Here is a 15033-nt window from a genome sequence, read left to right on the forward strand (position 1 = left end):
AGGGTAGATTGTGATAGGACAAGGGGGAATGGTTTTAAACTGAGACAGGGGAGGTTTAGGTTGGATATGAGGAGGAAGTTTTTCACCCAGAGAGTGGTGATGCACTGAACAGGTTGCCCAAGGAGGCTGTGGATGCCCCATCCCTGCAGGCATTCAAGGCCAGACTGGATGTGGCTCTGGGCAGCCTGGTCTGCTGGTTGGCGACCCTGCACATAGCAGGGGGTTGAAACCAGATGATCATTGTGGTCCTTTTCAACCCAGGCCATTCTGAGTATCCATATGATAAATAATGTGTTTTTGTCAGTCTGTTCTCTCTGCACACATCTCTGTATGCTGAAATGAATTCTCTGCCAACTTTCTCATGCAAGCAATAGCAAATCTTCCTAAAACAACGTTGGAAGATCAAAACAAAACCCCGTCTGCTAACTAAACTCTATTTTTCTCTCTTCTGGCTGGAAAAACCGAATGTACTTGAGCATACAAGAAGTTTTTTGCTATATGCTGTGCTTTTGGGGCCAATGTATATACTTAGATAAATACTCCAAATGCCAGATGTCAGCACATGCTGGGTAAGTGCTTAACGATCATGCAGCCCAGAGCCCTTGGACTGTCCAAACGGAAAGCAGTGTGATAAAGGGGACTTCTGCAAACAGAGCAGCAGTGAGGGGATTCCTATGGGGAAAGGCAGAGGATATGAGAGTTAATCAAATTTGCCTTAAATCTAAAGGAAATCTTTTCATACTCAGAGTGCCTTGACCTTTTCAGTTGCTGATTACATGGGCTTTCCTTGTCTGCTGGGTGTCTCCTATTCCTGGCTCTCATCAACAGAGGCCTTTGGCTGTGTGAGGGCATGCCAGGTTCACAGAGAGAAATGTAATTTTGGAAACAATGACTTTCCACCATGGGAAATCTACTGACTGGATCAAGAACAAAATAAACCTAAGGCTTCTCTTTACCTTCCAAAGATGCTTCTGCTAAGAAATAAAGCGAAAATAGCCATAGGTTGTCTGCTATGAGCAGCCCCTGGGCCCTGTGGTAGCACCCCATGGGCACAGCCTGCCCCTGTGGATTTGTATGTTTCCTCTATGGGTGATGACCCTATGTAAATGTTTACCTGTGAGAAGAGAGTTAGCATTACCAGATTTATGTAATGCAATCCATAGCCACACAACAGAAGTGACAGTTTCTTACGGCTGCTATCACAGCAATGCAGCGTGGCAGTGAATCCAGCCACCTGCCTCACTTCAGAGACATTCTGAGCATTGGTGAACTGGGAGGGAAATAATCTGGGCTTGGATTTGAGTGTTGGAATGTCTGACATCGGCGTCGTTTCTAAATTGACTCTAAAGATACTGAGCAAGTAAATGTTTGCCAGGCTTGGGAATAGAGCAGTGATATGCTCCTTGGGTCAGGAAGGCCCTGAGCTGCTTTAGAACAATTGCTGCATTCTTCTCTCCCCATTCTATCCCTTATATTTAATTTTGGCTTCACCACTTCCTTCCTTATTTCTGCCATTAGGAGAAATGAAAATAAAAAGGCTTGTCTTTGGAACCTGCGAGTTCCATCAAAGCAGTGCCACGTGCCACAGGAGCTGCCTGTCAGAGGGCACAGCAGAACTCTGTCAGGTTCTCCAGGATTTCCTGCACTCCAAAAGAGCAATGTTGATCTGAATTGTCCTGTTTCATTCCAGAGTGCCCTACAGGACTCAGAATTAGGCCAACTGCCGGGCGATGGGCACAGCCCACAGAGGAGCCCCCAGGAAAACAACGTGGCAGAAGCTGAGGGTCAACACATCTCAGATTGTCTTCCTGCTGCTGTGCAACCTCATGGGAGGGAATCTCCTCCGGCTGCAGAGCCTGCAAGGTAAGAAATAGAGTTTCTTCCTGTTAACGTAACTGAAATCCTGCTGAGAGCTGGGGCTTGTTTGCTCTTTTTCTGCTATTCAAAAATCTATCATCCTGATGGATGGTGGTGATGATGGTCTTCAGAAATACCTGACCAGAGCAAGGCTACTTGCTGCTTACCAAAGGGACATTCTCACCTTGCTGTGTAGCTGTAAACAAGGCTCTGGCTGTTGGAGAAACCCTTGGCCTGAACGTTCTACACCTCTTACTCACACTGATAAACTCTTAGCTGAGACAGAGGAATGTGGACAAGTCTCTTGCACACTCGTATTGCTGTGAAGTAAGGCGTAACTGTAAACAACTGCAAAATGCCATGCTCAGCTCGGTATGACTCAAAAGTATTAACCCAGCTGATACTTGTTAGTATCTTTACTAAGATCCACTTTCAGAGCTAACATAGCCTTCAGTGTAAGTAGGGATGGCAAAAGGCGGCATGATTAGGCTCCTATTAAATAACCCAGAGGGCAAACTGTCTTTGAAGCATTAATGCTTGAGCACTTGGGTTTTCTCATGCTACTGAGCTTCTCATCTGCTGTGGTGAAGCCCTTGTCTAATACTGGCTTGATCTTAACATGGGGCTGAATGCTTTCCAGATCATCAGTGCCCCTCGGAATGGAATGATGAACACATTTTAGAACGGATAGCTGTAATCTGTTGGTAGGTGGTCAGGGCTGTTAAGTTGTGGGCACCTCTGTAAGGATTTTCCCAAACTTTCATTTGGATTGGAGATTTCACTGCAGAAAGACTGGCTGCATCTCTTTCAAGTGGATGTCACCAGAACACATCAAGAAGCACGCGGGGCTTTGTTTCTTCACTTTTCTACTCCCCTATTCAGTTGTTGAGGTATAAGGAGTTCAGTCATGCCAAATGAGATACGGAGTGTGAGGTCTTGGCTGGAGAGCTCACTGTGGGTTTTAATACAACAGGGAATGGTCTGTCCTGCTGGGAAAGCCTCCTCTGAGAATGCAGATAGCCATGAACAAGTTGCAAAACTGAGCAGTGGGTTTTGTTCTTTGGATTGGTTTGATGGCATTGGGAGAGGGCAAAGTTAATTGAGATGAAGTGCCTGTAATTCTTCATACTGATGCTTTGGTATCTGACTTCCATGTGTGGGACTGTAGCAGAAACACTGAGTCATGGCCTGAAGCAGTGATTGAGCACCTGGTGGGAAGGCAAGGCTGATTAAGGGGAGCTCAGGTGCATGCAATGCAGCTGAGTGACTGGAAGGGAATGGAGACTGGAGCTGGGATCCACCCCTTCCCAGCCCTCATTGAGGGGTTGGCAGTGGAGGTGAGCGTATCTTGCTGGAGATTGCTGCATACCTGAGGCCTTCCAAAGGTGAACTCCTTTCTTTCCTTTATTTCTGCATCCATGGCTGCTGCATTTGGGTTTGTCCTCATGTGCTGCAGCCAAAGACTTTGCCACCCCACTGTTATCGCTGTACTTTCCATCACATTATAGTGTTACAGGGACTCTCACAGCAGCAGGTTTTCAAAACGTTTATTTTCTTGTCCCTGAGTAGAAGATATCTCTTCTTCCTCCTCTTGTGGTGGCGGAGATAATGGGTTGTTAGTCTGATTGAAAGCCCGAAGTTGTCCTGCAGGAAAACAGGGCAGAGCCTTCTCTGTGGAGTTTCATTGGAGTGGAGGCATGAGCTCAGACTCCAGCTGTAAGGTTTGGGAGTAGTGAGCATGAATGGGCAAATAACAAACATGGCACTGAGGTGAAGCTGTGATGGTTTACATCAGCGTCAGCAGCTCTGAAGGACTGCATTAACTGGAGGAGAGAGTGCTTATACAGTGCTGTTGCTTGAAAGCAATGGGCTCAGTGCAGTGTGTTAGCACAGGGCTGTGCTGTTACTCCCCAGCATGGTCAGAACTGGTGTTGGGATGGACAGGGTCAGACATGGGCTGTGGGTCTGTGTGTACTTGTATAAATAAATACATAAAAATAGGTATTTCTGTACCATTGTGATGAATTTTCACTCTTTAAGAGTATTGCTCACAGGGTGGCATAGCTGCAGTTCTTTAGGGAGTCCTCTGAAAATCTGAATGTTAATACATAGACTTGTAGCTGGCTCGATCAGCTTTAGCCATCAACATCCAAAATCATCATTCCTGTGAGATGAGTGTTACGTGGGTGAGTCACTGAGTCATTCCAAAGGGATTCATGGGTCTGTTTCAGGAGGCATTCAGTGGGCAGGGGCTCAGGCAGTGGCTTTCAGTTTAGCTGTACTCCTGAAGCTGCTGGCACATGCCTGGCTCTGGGTGGCTGCTGAGATCTGGGCTGCCACGGCTGAAATGAAGACAATGAGCGGAAGCAGCTTTGATGTCTCAGATTCCAGGCTGTGTGTTTCAGCGTTCACTCCCTTGCGCTTCTCTGAACGCATCTTTTCCATCCTGAGCTGAAGCGATAGGATCCTCTGACCTATTGTGTTCTGATAGAAGATCTGCTGGTAGGAAACAGCTGTGTGCTTTTTTTTTCTCTCCAGTCTTCTGAGCTTTAAATCCTCATGTTTTGCAATTGAAAATCACAGTGTCGTTCAGGCTGGAAAAGCACTCAGATCCCCAGGGCCAACCCCAGCCCACCCCACCGTGCCCACATCCCTCAGTGCCACATCCCCATGGCTCTGGGACACCCCCAGAGATGGTGAGCCCCCACTCCCTGGGCAGCTGTGCCACTGCATCACTGCTCTTTCTTAGGATACGTATTTCCTAATATCCAACCTTGAATGTCTGTGACTCTTTACCTAAAACGCTTTGGGTCTGTTTCTTTAATATCCAGTCACTAGTGCTGCAGGTTGGAAAACAGCATCGTCAGCAATGAATCTGTCAGTGAGATGCTTATTTCACAGAAGCTCTCCAGCACTGTTAGCAAGCCCCAGGCTTTGTGCTGGAGGTGTCTCCACGCCTCACTGCTGGTGCACGTGTCCAGAGAATCCCAAACTGGACAGCCCAGGAGCAGCACTGCTTCCTGCAATGGAGAAGGCACACACCCAGCAGCAGCACAGGGATGAGCACTGTCCGTGCATGGACTGGCTGCATTCCCAGCCCCATTGCTGTGCTCACATCCCGGGGGACCCATGGGATGCTGGGCTGTGGCTGTCCACATCCTGCTGGCTTTGAGGCAGGGATGGGGTTGAAGCCTGGCCGTGCTCCCCTTTCTTCATGTTAGAACAATCTAATTTGGTCACATCCGAAGCACTGCAGGGCCCGTCTTTCATTCTGCATGTGGGATGGGGAGGTGAAAAGTGATTGGGGGTGGGGGGGACGGACGGTTCCCAGGAGGATTATAGATCTTTTTCCTGAAATCTTAGATACACAGAGAGGGTGGGGGAATCTGGCCCATGTTAGCAGCTCTTCAGGGTTGATGGATTTCTCATGTGTGTGTTTACAGTGGAAAGTTCACATCGTGTCTTGCTCCGCCTTTAAAGCGCTGACTTAATTTCTTCTTTCATTACTTCTTAAGGGACTGTGGGAATGATTTCTGTATTCCTCATTCATTTTCAATCGCTCAAGGTTCTCTAAGTGGGAACCCCCCCAGCGCTGCATCTCCATGTGTGTGAACTCAAGAAGCAAACCCTCACCTCTGGTGTCTCAGGGGGGAACGGAACAGGAGCCCTTGAGAAGCAGCCAGAGCTGTGCCATGGCCGCAGGGTGCTGTGTGCCCATCCCCTTTGTGCTCAGATTTCGGGTGGTTGTGATCCTGGGAATGCAGCCATTCGGGCCCTGAGTCACATCAGTTATGGATGGTAACTGCGTGTGACCTTTGGGTTTTGTGGGCTTCATCACGTGGTGCTTTATTCCCCCCTCACAAGTGGGGCTGGGCTAGGCAGGCAGAGTGTCCTTTTAATGCCTGCAATGTGTTTTGGAAGGAAAACAAAGGAATAAGGGAAGAGAATCTTCTCTTATCTATGATCCTATGTTAGATCATCTTTATGGGGAAGGTTTAACCTCTGGAAGCACCTCAATTCCCCCCACATAGAGCAGGGAGCTGCTGCCTTCTTATCCTGTCCCCTCACCTTTGCTGTGGAAGGCAGAAGAATGCAATGGGCTTTGTGAGGATGGCTGCTCGATTTGGGCACATCTCTTCATCCTGATGTAGTTCTGGGAGTTGTGAATTGCTGAGCATCCTTTAGGGTGCACACCCCAAAGAGAATCCAACCAGCCCTGTCCCACTTAATGTCTCAGTACCTGGCAGTGCTCGTGTTGGCCCAGGACAGCTCTAACCAAATAAAATGCATTCTGAAGGTGGAAGAAAATAAACTATGGATATCAACTGGAAATTTTGCCATGTGCTTCCAAACAGGCACCTTCTCAGTAACTTGTATAAGACAAACACCCTGGCTGTATGAAGATTTAACTTACCCTTGTTTGTTGTAACTGGAAGGGTAGCATTCAGGATGTTAGGACCCTAAACTTGTAAATCCACCAATGTGTGCTTAACTTCTGAGGCGTGGGAAAGGTTCTGTTGGATGTCTCTTGAGTGCAGTGAGACACTTGGGTATTTCACATCAAATACACAGCTAGGCCTTCGTATGGCTGCACTGTATTTCAGTTTTTACATATCAATTACATGCAGCAATTATTACAAGCATTAATTATTCCTTACAAAAAGGCTCCTTCGGCCCTGAGCTCTGACCAAACTATGAGGAACTCCGACATTCTTTGATGCTTTCTTGTTTGAATGTTTTAAACAGCTTTTAAAGCAGTTTTTCCATTCAGATTGCCAACAAAAGAGGTTGAGAAACCACAAGAGAAAACACATTTTTCCTGTATTTAAGAAGAAAATAAGTTTAGTCAAAGCTTGATGGTGCTCATACTGAGTTGTCTGAAAACAGAGGCTCTCTGCAGGTAGTTACTGATTGTTAGTATGTTTTCATCTACATTGAGTTTCCCCAGGGAAAGAATTATCTTTGGCCCATGGTGTCACTTCCCTGTTGTGGTATTCCTTCTGGAAACAGTGGAAGATAATGGGGTGAGCTGTGACCTTTGGGGCCATCTATTCCATCCTTCTGCCCTCACATAGGATCAGCTGTGCTTAAGTCATTCCCAGGAGTGTTTGGCTGCTCATTAGAGTTCCTGCAGCTAGCAAAGTAAGATGACAGAACAAGTGAAAAGAAGTAGCATGTCTTCCCTTTATGGTTCTCTGTTACCTGTGGCAGCAGGAGAAACATCAGTGGAGACATCCAAACAGGTCAATCCAGCTGCACTTTATTATGGTTGGGATCTAAAACCTTTGTATTCTGTGATAGGGCCCTGAATGAGGATTGTTTTCCTCCCCTGTATCTGGAATTTGTAAGTTTGCTGCTATTTTAAGAGTTACTACCAGCGTGGCAGTAGGGAGTTCATGGATGTGACTGCTTCAGACTTGTTCAGGAGTGTTTCATGTTTGGTAGCTGTAAATACAAGTCTGATGTGACAAGGAGGAAAGGTCTTTGAGGGACTTTGGTCATTTGAAGTCTACAAAACACAAATGCATCATGATGTGTGATCTGCAGAATGGACATTAACAGTGTTTTGATCCCAGATTTATTACCGTGCTTTCCTAACTCAGCTGGCAGATGGGGTTACCAGGAGATAAAGAACCACAGATAAGCCATAAGGAGGAGCTGTTGCTGTGGGTGTCGTTTCCTCCTGGAGCTCAGAGGGCTTCTCCTCCTCTAGGAACAGAGCATGCTTCTGGGTTGGAGGATCCTGGCAAGTTAGTGAGAAAACAAAGCTGTAGGATGAACAAGGAACTGGAATGGCAACTGACTCCTGCTTTTTTTCATCCTGTACCCAACTCCATAAATCTGTTTGACATCCACATGGTTTCTATTCCCATTTTTACTCTAATCTGTAGTTGAACAGCTATAGCTTGGGTACGTGGAATGCCATGAGGTGACCCCGCAGGCTGCATGGCTCTGCAGGCTGGGACTTTGCTGACAAGCTGCTCTGCTGGCCAGTGGGAGGAAACAGGACAGATGGGCCTTCATCTTCTATTACACAGTACAATTACAGCAGTCCCTGTGGACTGTATAGCCTTTAGCTTTATGTGAAGTAGCCCTCTAGAAAGGCTCTTTCTTTACTGCTTCTAAGAGATGTTTCCTTTGGTACTTTTGTTGCTCCTTCAGTCTGTTAAGGGGAAAGGCTGCCTGGAATGTGTGATTTGGGAATGGTTAAACTGCATGTCACAGGCACTATAGTTGGTAGGCAAGGACTGAGGTCATGTGCTGGTGTAATGAGCTGCTGCGATGTGTGCCTGGTGGTGTGTCCCTGCAAGCGGATTGCCAGCTCCTCAATGCATGTCCTGCATGGCTTTGAAACATCAATGGCATGAACTGTTTTTATTCTTTGCTTCTTTTTATTGATGTGAAACAAATGTTTCCACTGTTGGCAGCATCAGTGATGAAGGCTTCTGTAGCTCCAGCACTGAAGATGTACCTGACCCAAACTCAAGCGCGTTGCCTTCCAAGGGAACAGGACAGTGTGGTATCATACAAGAAGATGGAGGAGATACAGGCTCTGCCTTACAGCAAGCTGCAGAAGGAAAGGAGAGATGTCTGCCTATCTCAGTGCCTGCAGAGGGCTGTTTGGAGGGTGTCACAGCAGATCTTGCAAGCAGCAGTGATGTGTCACCAACCTCAAGCTGCAGTGAAGCAATGAAGGACAAAGAGGAGGGAACAGCACACAGTGTTTCTGAGGACAGAGGCCCCAAATGTGACCCCATTGCACCTGCTGCTCTGAGAACTGGTGGGAATGGTCCCGGAAAGCCCAGCCTTCCTGCAGAGCCTACAGAGGCACATTTGAGGGAGATGAGGTCCCTGTGGCAGAGTGAGCAGCTGGGGGACATGGGGCAGCTGCTGGTCAACGCATCCCCCCAGGGTGCAGGAGCAGGGGATTATTTTCCTGCCCAGAAGGCTGAACAGGAGCTGGGACTTTGGGAAGTAGGTCAGGCACAAGCTGTAGTGCAGCAAGGTAGACAGAACACAGATGGTGAAGAGGGTCTGCTAATGAGAAAGGAAGCCTTAATCCCAAATTACCCAGCAACAGGAGCAGTTGTAAGTGCTGAGGGTTCCATAGTGAGACCTGAGACCAGGGAGGTCTGCAGCCTGCAGGTGGGAGATGTGATGACAGGGAATGAGGTACCCCCAGCCCAAAGGCAAGGAGCACCACCAGCATCCTGCCCTTCAGTGCCAGAGCTGCCTTTTGACACCCCAGATCTCCTCCCAGTACCAAAGCTGGAAGAACCTTTGAGGGAATGTGTGCCTGGAAACGACTACCAAGATCCAGTGAGGAGTGAAGCGGTGGGAACAGCCTCTGAGAAAGATGAACCCATTTCTCAAAGAGAGCTTCAAAAGGAGGATGAGCTTGTTAGTGCTGAGCCTTCATCATTTAAGCAAGGGGAAGAACAAAAATCAGCTGTCGCAACTGAAAGCCAAGAAGACAAAGCCAGTAGCAATGAAATCATAAAAGCTGATGTGTCTGGAGAGAGGTCTGTGCTTTCTGAAACAGAAAGCATTGTCAGTCCCACCGAGGACAATTCCCTGGTAGATAACAGATTTCTGCTGGAAGAATATGCTTTCAGTAGTTCTCTGAGCAGATCTACGGAGCTGAATCAGAAGGGAGCTGAGTCAGTGAGCGTAGCAGGAGAGCAAAACAAAACACGAGCAGAGGAGGTGCGAGCAGCCAGTGGGTTACCTGCGGGGTCAGATGTGGCAGAAAGGCAACTGCTGAGCTCCCTTGGCATCCACAGTGAGGATGCAAAAGGAACCCACCTGGGACACAGCCCACAAGCACCCAATCCTCTTGTCAAGGCTCCAGCAGGCGAGCAGATGGAAGGAGCTGTGGGAAAGCCCCTAAATGTAGAGGGTGACTTGGAATCCCCTGAAGACCCCTCACAGTCTCTTGGCTGTAGAGCTGAACAGCAGCCGGGTGGAGGAAAGGCAGTTGCCCTGGGTGCCCTGGAGAGCAGGGGCAGCTCTGTGCTGTGCCCGAGGGCACAGTGCCCGCTGGGCTCCATTTGCTGCCATGCTAAGGACACAGCTCCAGGGCAGCCAGGCTGTCATGGGGCTGAGGAGGTTTGTTCAGCTGGTGCACACAGTTCACCGCTCCTCCACCCTGAGAACAATGGCATTACGCTGAGTGGGCAGGGTGAAGCCTGGGAAAAGGCTCTTGCTGGAGAAGCTGTGTTAGGGACTGACTGCCAGACGGGAGGTCAAGGAGAGCCCGAGGGCAGCAGCGAGGCTGGAGGAAGCATGGAAACATCCACATCAAAACCTGAGCTTCAAGGCTTAATTGAGGTGGCAGAGATGGGGGGCTGTGCTGCGGGACATGCTGAGGAGCGAGTGGCTGCTGCTGGGCATGGTGAGGAGCGTGGGGAGTTGCAGCATGGCTCTGAGGGGAGCACAGAGCCGGCACCAGGCACCGAGCACCAAGCTGCTGTGCTGATGCCAGCTGGGCAGGAGCAAGTGGCTGCAGAAAGTCACTGCGATGCACAGATGGCCGTTGCAGAAACTTTGCCAGCCAAAGTTGGTGCAGCAGAGCCTGTTCCTCGTCTGGCTCACGTGGAAGGAGGAGGTGACAGCACCGAGGGGAGCAAGCACCCCTCTGAGAGTGACAAGCACAGCTCTTTGGAGTGCAGTTTGGAAGACCCCTCTGAGTGTGGTGAGCACAGCCCTTCAGCGACCCTGCAGGGCAGTCCTGGAGACCTGCAAGCAAATGCAGATGTTCTGCCTGCTCTTCCCCATGTGGAACAGGTAGAGAAATTGGTGGCTTTAAATGCAGGACTTGAAGACCAGGCACACCAAAGTGCCCTGATGTCTGCCATGAGAGTAGATGACCAGGAACACGAAGATGGACCTCTAAACCTTGGGCAGCTTTCAGAGCTAACGGATCCCAGCAATGCATCAGAAATGCCTCCGAACATGAATAAAGGAGCTCTGCTGGGTCCTGCTGCATTCCAGTGTGACTCCAGCACAGCAGAAGGAGAGGAGCAGGATGAGAGCAGTGCTGAGATGTTGAGTGTGTGCAGCAGCAAACACCTGCAAAACATTTCTGGTGTGACCGTGCTTAATTTGCAGAATTGCACTGAGCAAAACAAAACTGATCTCGGGGCAGAAGAAAGCTGCTGCAGTAAGCAGAACTCAGACAAGCCCAAGCAGGGCAATAATTCTTTGATCTCAGCTAGTCAGCATGAGGAAGCATGTCAGAGTGATATGATTTCTAAAGAATCTGACAAGACCGAAGGGCCAGTCAGCATCTGCGGGATGAAAGGCAGCACTGGGGAGAGCCACACTGCTGCTGTAGGTGCTCTTCCAGGAGCGCAGAATTCAGCAAGTGCCACTAACATACAGCAGGCTTTGCCCAGCAATCCTGAAATAGCATCTACTTCTGATAGCGTTGGGAGAAGCGATCCTCAAATGGGCAGCCCGGGAATTCAAGCGGAAACATGGTTAGCAAAAAGCTCAGAAGAGATGGAGGGTGTGAGTGCTGCTGGGGGCCTCACCCAGAGGGGTGGGATCACGGAGGTGAGTGTGGAGGATGATGCTGGTGTTGAAGAAATGAGCAACGTGGGAAGTGCCAAAGGTCTGAGGGCAAAAGGGTGTCCTTCACTGCCCCAGGCACATGGGGAAGTGATTCCTGCTGATAAGTCCCATAAATCCAGCTGCATGCAACAGGCATCAGAGGAGCCTGGTTTGTGTCAAGCCAATTTTACAGCCCCCTCCACACTGACCTCTGCATTCCATCACCTCAGCCGGCAAGCTGGAGGCAACGTGGGCAGTGGTACTGAGGGGGAATCACTGAATAACGAGCTGGAAGCTATAGAGTGCCAGAACACACCAAGTAATACTCACGGGCAGATTGCTGCAGGTCCTCCAGTGTCCATGCACTCACCTGGAGTAGGCACAGGGAAAGCAGCAAAGGCAGAAGACAACTCTACAGAGGGCATGGGTGGGGATGGAGGAGGGGTTCGAGGGCAGGGAGTTCAAGGTGATGGAGATGCACAGACTTTAAATGTGGGGCAGAGTGCTGGAAACTTATCACAGTTTAAGAAGAAAGAGCTGAAGAAAGAGCTATCTGCAATTAAATCCAAAGAAACAAAAGGTGATGTAAACTTCAAAGAGCAGCAGAGTGACAGCTTGGCAGAGCTTCTGCTCGCAGCCCCTGCTCTGGAAGGGAAGCTGCTGAGCCTTTCATCTGCTGGTAAACAGGGAGGCTGTAATGAGGAAATTGCAACCCGTATCTGTGCAGATGACAAGTACGGTGAGATCTTAGAGAAAGCTGCGAACGCAGAGCTAGGGGAAGGGGTTTTAGAGGAGAATAAGAACAGAAGGAGGGCAGAGAGCGGTGCTTGCAAGCAGCCTGTGGAGAGCCCTGCCAAGGAGCATGAGGCTGTGCCGTGCCTCTCGCTGGGCTCCAGCCTGCCGGACTTCAGGGAGCACATCAGCCAGATATTCAGGCAAACAATCTGCAGCACGCTGAGCGCCGAGTTACCCCAGCTGCCAGCAGAAAGCCATGCAGGCTGCACACAGAGCCTGGCGGCCGAGGGCACGGCGCAACCGTGTGGTGCTGGGAACTTCTTGGGGTCGGTCGAGGTGGGCACGGTACGCAAGAGCCCCTTGCAGGCAGAAGCACCGGAGCTGCCTTTAGCTCTGTGCACGGCTCCTGGATCTCTGCAGCAGGACGCAGTGGCAGGGCTGCAAGCAGAAGGAAGCAGGCAGCCTGGTCTGGGCAGGGTTCCCTGCTCAGAGGGCTCTGCACATGCTGTGTGCACACTGGGGAACCTGCAAAAGGCAAACACTGAGCATCCGGAGAGCAGGGGGATGGAAGAAGAGGCAGGGCTGCATGCTGGCGGTGGGGAGCCTGCATTGCTAATGGGCTTAGAGGAGAAGCAGCATGGACCGGCTGCATCTGATGGGGCAGCAGCTGAGAACTTCCATTTGGAGGAGAAGCAACAGCCCAGCACAGCCAGCATCCCGACAGCAGAGGACTCAGAGGATGCTGCTCCCACAGAGGTCTCAATGACAGAGCGCAGCACGGAGCCACCTGAGGAGGGTGTGAGCTGTCACAGTGAGCAGCGCCCAGGTCCTGAGCTAAGAGAAGAGGAGAATGGATGCAGTGGTCTGGACACCGCCACGAGCATCTCTGATGTGGCAGCTTCAGCTCTCCTCCTAGGAGGGACTTACAGCTGTGAAAAACCGCCAGGCAATGTCAGCATGTCACCTGGGGAAATTCAGAGGCCGGGCACCCACAGCAGTTTTAAGCGTGACATCGAGGCACAGAGTGACACACAGGTGATGCTGGATGATCCAGGAAATGGGGAATGCATGGGAACATCAGAAAGCTCACAACAAGAGGAGAGAGGAGCCATGCGTGAGTTAATGGATTCCTTAAAAAATGAAGCCGGCCAGGATGGCTGCATGCACACCGACTCCCAGATAGGATCCAGCAATGTGATGGAGGGAGATGTACAGGAGAGCAGTGACACAGTGCTGAGCTCAGCAGAGACAGGCACCGGAAAACCTGGAGCCGTTCCTGAGATGGGCACTGAAAAACACGGGGATGTCCCTGAAACAGGCACTGAAAGACCTGGGGACGACTCTGAGACAGGCACAGCAAGGATGCTGGTGACTGCTGAAGGTGGCTTGGAGTTAAGCAACAGTACCAGGGAGCAGGAGGCAGAGCTGCATGGAGACTGCTCCCCAGCCACTGCTGGGATGGAGCAGGGAGAGTGCTCCCCATGTGCAGGCTTTGCTGGTGCTGACATCCATCTGACTGGGACAGACCTGGGGCATGAAGGCTCGCTGCAGGGCACCCAAAGGACGCTGTCCCTGCTTGCATTCCTGGAGCCTGAGACACTTGACCTCGGCACGCTTCAAGACACGCCTGTGGCAGGGCTGCCCACTGACAGGTATTGTGTTTTAAATTGCTGCATGACACGGTTGTCAGGTCCCTGGGGCTCAGTAGGGACAGATGTCAGAGGTGGATTTGCACTATCCAGGTGGGCACGGCACTCGCTGCGCTCTGAGATTCCAACTGGATCCCTCTACATGTGGGCTCAGCAGAAGAAACCTGTGGTCATGTGTAGGGTCTGGGTGTGATGGGTGTCCCACAGCCTGAGGAGGGCCCTTCCCATTGTCCCACTGCTGTCCCACTTCCCTGCCCTCATCTGCGTGGATGTGTTTGTGCTTCCCAGTGCTCGCATCTCATAGCCTGAAGCGAGGCACCAAACAGCGCTTCCCAGCCCGAAAAGAGCAGGCTTTTGCCTGAGTTTTGGTGACCCAGTTACATGAGACCTGCAGCACTTAAAAACAAGCCTGAGTACAGCCCAATTACTTGCAGTTAGCTGTCAGGCCGCCCTCTCATCCTGCTGCATGCTGGAATTGCACTGACAGTGCCTTTGATCACTGCATTATTCAGTGTTTCTAATGACATGGAGTTGTTTCGGACGTGAGTTCTTAGCTGGGATTTGTGGAGTGCTGTGGAAATGTAACCACCTCCAACCTAGCACTTCTTGCCCCAAGAGGTGGTGGTGCCCATCCCTGTAGACACCCAGGATGAGGGGAGGGGGCAATGAGCCCCTGATGGAGCTGTGGGTCTTCCTGTGTGTTGTAGGGGGTTGGACCAGATGACCTTTAAAGGGCCTTTACAACTCAAACAGTTCTATGAAAACACGGGGGATGGGGGGGGGGGGGGGGGGTCCTTTTGTGAGCCAGAGATACAGACTGTATAGGATCTGGGTTTACATCAAAATGTGTGTTAAAAGAACGTCACCAGTGCTGGAAGCTTGAGCTATGTGACTTTCTCTTTAGGCTCTGCCTGTAAAGTGACAATGAAATTAGAGCAGGTATTTCTCTCCGGTTCCTTTCCTCTCTTTGCATTTCCCTTCATATGATGGAAGGCTTCCCAGCCCTGCAGCGTTGATGTTACCCAACTGCTTGCTGGCACGGCCGTGTTCAGGAGCCTTACAGGGCTGATACATGCATGTGCCTAAGCATGCGCCTTCCATCAGGGCGGGTGCCATACTTTAAACAAATACCTGTGGCAGGCAGGGTGGGGCTCTGGAAACAGCTGCTGGCAATTCATGGAGTGGTTGCTTCATACTTGTGTAAGCTCCAGGAATGCATCATCACCTGTTCCTGCAG

General features: G+C 50.3%; 1 protein-coding gene across 9 annotated transcripts in view; it reads left to right on the forward strand.

Annotated features, from left to right (window-relative positions):
* TACC2 (transforming acidic coiled-coil containing protein 2) overlaps positions 1–15033 on the forward strand; it is a 115663-nt gene that overhangs the window by 21919 nt on the left and 78711 nt on the right. For all 9 annotated transcript variants that reach the window (XM_040702901.2, XM_040702902.2, XM_040702905.2 and 6 more), the window contains exons 5-6: positions 1691–1863; positions 8286–13799. In XM_040702901.2, coding sequence (XP_040558835.1) covers positions 1691–1863; positions 8286–13799 — 5687 coding nt within the window. The remainder of the gene's footprint in view (positions 1–1690; positions 1864–8285; positions 13800–15033) is intronic.

Source organism: Gallus gallus, chromosome 6 (genome assembly GCF_016699485.2).
Source record: "Gallus gallus isolate bGalGal1 chromosome 6, bGalGal1.mat.broiler.GRCg7b, whole genome shotgun sequence".
Classification (NCBI taxonomy): Eukaryota; Metazoa; Chordata; class Aves; order Galliformes; family Phasianidae; genus Gallus; species Gallus gallus.